Source organism: Triturus cristatus, chromosome 5_2, assembly GCF_964204655.1.
Source record: "Triturus cristatus chromosome 5_2, aTriCri1.1, whole genome shotgun sequence".
In the NCBI taxonomy this organism is placed as follows: domain Eukaryota; kingdom Metazoa; phylum Chordata; class Amphibia; order Caudata; family Salamandridae; genus Triturus; species Triturus cristatus.
Window position 1 is genome coordinate 899,327,105 of NC_140588.1, and position 6,000 is coordinate 899,333,104.

The 6,000-nt window shown below is 42.2% G+C and overlaps 1 protein-coding gene across 1 annotated transcript in view; it reads left to right on the forward strand.

Moving 5' to 3' along the window:
• The window catches only part of COMMD5 (COMM domain containing 5), a 178,196-nt gene that overhangs the window by 143,511 nt on the left and 28,685 nt on the right, over positions 1–6,000 (forward strand). Inside the window, exon 6 of the mRNA XM_085608039.1 lies at positions 2,776–2,851. Within this exon, the coding sequence (XP_085464165.1) occupies positions 2,776–2,851 (76 nt within the window). The remainder of the gene's footprint in view (positions 1–2,775; positions 2,852–6,000) is intronic.

The following is a 6,000-nucleotide window of genomic DNA, read 5'->3' on the forward strand; positions in this document are numbered from 1 at the left end:
AAGCTGCATTTCTTAAAAAAGGGACATTAAATTCGAATTGGGCATCAAGTTGAGTTTAATTTAACCATTATTTTGATACTTTGAAGTATCAACTTAAGGAGTCTCATTCAGAATTGAGCACATCTGAGTTGTCTGCATATAACCCTGTACTTGCCAATGGGGCTCCTAACTTTGCCGCAGTAAAAATGACAATTTGGGGTATTTACTGTTGGGACACATAAAAATACATCTACTTTTTAATATACAGCACCCTGCTTTGGGACTTAATAACGTGCTGTAGGGTGACATATATTTTAAAAAGGGAGGTTTTGGCTTTGTTATATTATTTTAAATGGCAAAGTTGAGTTAGCAGATTTAAACTGCACTGCCAGTCTGCAGTGGCAGGCTGGGGGACATGTTTTCACATTGTCACCTCCAGGATGTCACAACAAGGGCTGCAGTCTTGGTTGGACACTGTAACTTACAGGCCCAGGGTACCCCTGGTACCATATACTAGGGATGTAAAAGTAAGTAAAGTTATACCAATTTCGTATATGCCAATGAATCCTATACCTCAGAACACTGGCAGTGAGGTCTGGTTAGCAGGATTCTGTGCACTCTCATAGTCGAAAAAAACAACTGCATCAGTCCAAACCTGTGGGGGTGATGATGCATTTACTTTCGTCCTCCATCACTGTACTCTTTTAACCGCATTTGTTGTTTTGCTTGGTTTGTCAGTTTTGGGAAAGAAATCTAATCATAACCGAATCCATTTGAGTGATGCCATGCTTTTTGCTGTTGGCATTAATTTTCTTTCAACAAGACTCTGTCATCTGTTGCATGACCTGTTACAAAAATGTATTGCTGGGGGCCTTTCAGTCAGTTGTAAGTTTCAAGTGCTGCAGTTGATGATTGACGTTTCTTGTGGATATGTCAGGAGCTATGGTAGTCTGTTATATGTTGTCTCTTTCCACATAGCCATCCCCTTGATGGAGCGCTCTGCAGCACAGCGTAGGTACCACTCATGCTTGGCAAACCAGAGAAAGGCCATGCTCTTCCGATGAACTCTGGAAGGATGCTGACCATCTTGAGCAGCCCCCTTGTGTAAAGCATAGTACACAGTACCCCTGTCAACCATTGGCCAGCCCCAAGACACTGCGCATGACCGCAGGACACCGCAGCACCCCCTTAGTCATTCCAACTCCTCAGCCCTTCCGCCTGTGAATCGACCATTGCAGAATCTGTCCACACATCTAAAACGCTGCTAGTTTAAACCATCCATTTACCACATCAAGTTTAAAGTTATGTTAGAGTAATGGACATCATGCGAAAAGCTGTGTGATTTACAAACCCTGCAATGCAAAATTAGGCATATTTTTCATGACAACTTATTTTAATCTTTGTCTTGTAATGTGACATTTTAAGTGTTTTCAAAAAAGACTATCTCTGTTCCTGATAAGCATGCGCAGAGATCATGGGTCATACTAACGGACTGGTAAACACACTAACTGCTCCCTCCCTGGAGGATGGGGTTGGGTGTAATAGTCCCCAGGAGTGATTTCTTATGGTTGGATCTCGGGTTTACGTTTTAAGAAAGAAACTTAATGTGAGAATTCACTAAAGACAATGTTGTCACTGAGAGTGCTGTGAGGGACTCGGCTCACACACGTTTTGTCTGCTCTTTTGCTATGTGTTTATTCATTTGAAAAGTCCAACGGAATAACGTGAAATTGTCATAAAACCAAAACTTTTGTTTTTCATTTTGTGATGCATCATCTAGTCACCTGTGTGGCTGCTAAGTGTCCCATTTGATCCGTATATTTGTATATAAGGATCATAAGATGGCGCCAGTGTGGTTATGTTGATGCACTGCTGAATCCGAGCATTTTATTTGGATTGTAATCGTGTATAACGGATATGGTGTTTCAATGATTAATTTCATATAAAAAGTATGTATTTATGTCTACACCATTACATCATTATTTTCTTTATACATTATTGTCGCGCTGATGTAATTGTATTGTTTGTTTTGACCAGCAGAAAGATTAGGTTGTGTGGAAATAAATTCTCCATATCTATCTTTTAGACCATGTGATCTTTGACTCCTTCCCTCAGCACTGATATTTTATCCAATTAAACTTTGCACTCAAGTGCTCATGGTATTGATTTTAACATTCTGTCGCTAAGCCTGCAAATCCCATCATGCAAAATACTGCTGTCCAATATCTTTTTTGCAGGATATTGATATGGTTCTTTCTTGTACACAACTCAATATGGCCCCATTGTACTGTGATGGACAATGCTTCACATCAGCCTGGGTCTCCACCTTGCTGACAGTGCTCTGGATGTCTACATCATAAATGACTCCCTCATATACTGCTCCCTGGATGCCCATCACTCATTGCTTCTCTAAGGTGTATCACCAAGGGATCACTCTGAAGTACATCACTAGTGCACCCCTGGTGCTTAGTGTTATCAGATGATTCAGTGCGACAAGGAACACATCTCTTGTCTAGATTATTCTTGAAAAAAACAAAGTGGTTTTGAACTTTAGGCCAGTTGATACTACCACAACTCCCAGAACGCATTGTCTGGTGAAAGCCTCAGAATACCAATCCCAGCGTTTCAAGTTCTGGCAATGTAGACCTACTTGCTAGCTAAAACATGGCATCTGAATAGAATGTAATGCAGTAATGTCCACTGTTTTACGGTTGTATTCTAGTGGCTAAATCTGTTACCAAATGTGCTGCTCATGGTTCCCTGCTCTCTTACTAAAAACAGTGTTATTTATTTCAGCTCATTGGCCCGTGCCTTGCAGCCTTCCATATTGATGCAGCTGAAGCTTTCCAATGGGACAGCTCATCGCTTTGAGGTACGTCTGGTATCTAATAACGTCCCCTACTTGCCTCAGATTTCCAACACAAGAAGTAGACTTTCTCCACACAACTTGGAGCTATGTAAGATGCAACCATATTGGGGTTGGGTTCTGTCCTGCTTGGGTGCGGTCCTGGGCCTGGAGTATGTGGTTGGAACCTAAATTACTCCTTTTACTCATTAACCCTGACCTTGACGGCACCAGTCACAAATTGACACAGCTTTAGCTAGTATTAACCGTGGCGAAACATGATATCGCTCGCCATTGGAAAAATGTACACCGCCCTCCCTTCCCTCGAAGAGTGGCAGAAAGGGTAAGACCACTGGATGGGTATGGCGAAACCGGTGTATAAAGCATGAGGTTGCCTCAAAATCACATGAAAATATGGATGTGGTGGGCAGAATAACGGTACATTATCACACCAGGGCGGCAACACTGGAAACTGACATTAGCACCTACAAGGGATAACCGACTGCAATCCCATGAAAACCACTACAGACTGAACCCTGCTTTATGGGGGAGAGAAGAGTACTTGTGGGTGCAGGTATGGAAATGAGGGAGGGTATGGGTATACGCATCTTGGTCCTTTTTCTTGGACTTCAGTCTTGACATTGTTGTATTATGTAGTGCTATCCTGCAGCTCAAAATCCAATAAAATATAGTTTTGAAAAAGGTTTTATAGCTTTGTCACATATGTGGTCTACAATGCCTCCCAATGGAGGCATGCTGCATCAGAACTGTCTGGTTTACCTTTATCCTATGTCAACACAGGAGGGACAGAGAGATAAATATTTAAAGAGGTCCTATACCCATGCGCCTCATAGAATGCTGTATCAAACTTATCAGGGGGAGTAGTTCCTCGTAAGTGGGAGAGTCCACAGACAGGTGGAATTGAAAAGCTGACCACCGGGATTCCAGGGGATCCGCAAGGTCAGATCTTGATGTCCTCACACACCTGATAGGGTGTCATGCCTCATCATCAGGCGCTCCTTGTCAGGCCGGTGCTGAAATTCCTGATGGACCTGGGGACTCTTTATCAGAGATCGTTTGATCTGTTGTAGCCGTTAGATGAGTGCATGAGAGGAACTTGTGTAAAGAATAAGGTGGTGATAAGGGTGTGGATAAAATAGCCTAAGGTAACTTACGGAGAGTTTTATGGGGGTACAGGTACTTTGCCTAAATAAAAATAGAGGAGCTATCTTCTAGTAACAGTGTACCATATTAGCTGTCAATTAAGGTGATAAGGTGGGGGTTAAAATGTTTCATGCCTTAGTCTGCCAGAAGGGTCAACTGGCATTTCATCAGGACCGAAGATGATACACTCATACCCTATATTAATCAGTGAGACACCCTCTGAATGGAAGCGTGGCCACTTGTAAAGTACAATACTGCACCCAATTTGATGCAAGGAGCGAATTCCACCTAGAGAAAGGTGTAAACAAAACAAAATTCAGCAGGTATTACACCTTGAGGAGGAACCTTACCCCATTTAATAAAGGAAAGCGCTACTACACATTCATAGTAACTACTTGAATATATTCCCTCAATAGTGAAGTTCAATTCCAAACTGGGAAACCTTTCTTAAGACCAGCACTCAGAAAATATCAATCGCACACCCCTCGGTTAAAATAGCACATAAAGGTGGCTGCAAATGGTCAGTAAAATAAATGGTGACATAGCATAGGAGAGAGCTGGTGACATTGTATTGGAAAAAATTCCCCAAAAGATCAGTACAATCAACATGTAAAAACGTGTTTGCCTCAAGTCCTTACCTGAAGGTTGAGAATGAATTGCGCTTTAGGTTAGACAGAGGGTCCTGGCGTGGCTTCGGGACAGCAGATCGCCCAAGAGAAAGTGCCAAAGTGTTAGAAAAATATCTGTCAGAGTATATAGTAGAATGCCATAACTGAGAGGTATTTACGCAAGGCACTTACTTGATCAGCGCAGGACATTCTCCCTCGACCTACCCTCCTCCTTCTACTTGAAGTTAGTCAGTGCACCAGGGATTGCACGTTAAGTAGCGTTGTATGGCCCGGGCATGTGGTACACAGAGTACGGGTGCCCCTGAGTGCCAAAAAGTAAGTCAGACCAGCTCCATGAACTGAGAGTAAATAAATGGTTCGGGGGGGTCCCGTAGACTCACAAAAGTGTTGTTCCCAAAATAACTGAAAAAAGTTATCGGGAGGAAGGAACTGCCAGAATGACCTGAGGACGAACAATCTGGCCACGGTCCTCGCGTTTCCGACATCAAATTGAAAAGCTATGATGGTAACGAACAGGGTGTCAGGTCATTAACTGGCGGCCATGTTAGATGGACCGGAGGCTCCATGTAATGCACTGTATAGTGTGGGTTACTTTTAAGGCACTGAACCACCAAACTCCAAAATACCTCGCCCAGAAACTTTTCTTTTCTAGAGGCTCTTGCTGTCTCTACTGCAAAGACTAAAGATCTCTCTCGACTCCTCACTTCAGGAAAGTAGATTCTTTTCAAGCAACAGCCTGAGAGTATGGCATGTCCTCCTATGCCACATTAAAAATAGCCCCTCTTTTCAAAACTTCAGAACCCTGCTTTTGAGGAACACTTGTCTTCTAGCTTAACACTTTATGTTCTTAGTAAGTTAATTACTTCTTCCTTTCTCTCTTAGTGAGCTTGAAAACCTTTTGTATGTTATTGAATTGCATCTTAAGATCAAAATGTAAGAATAACTGTTAGTTATTTATTGGCAGCGCTGCTGTAGCACTTACGGATAAATGTTTTCTTTCTCTGAATCGCTCATATGGACAAACAGGATATTCACAATTAACATGACTTGCCAAACTGAAGCAAGCACAAAGAATTGGCCAAAGAAAACCAGGCCTTAGTCTGTGATCTGTTATGTCCCTGTCTTTTTAAGTCTACCTTGTGCCTTGAAAGTTGAGAATGGAGCTTGAAGTAGAATGCAGTGTTATGCTCCATTTCTGCTTCCCATGTGTCTTCACGCTTGTGAAGACACATTAAATGTGCAGTGTTTTCTACGATTTTCTGTTTTCAAGACTTGGCACTGCAGCTCATATTGCAACATAGTACTATTTGTTGAAATCATTTAGCTCTTGGTTTTAATCTGGAGCATGCATGTCAGAAAGCGGGTCATCAATTTGTGAAGGGA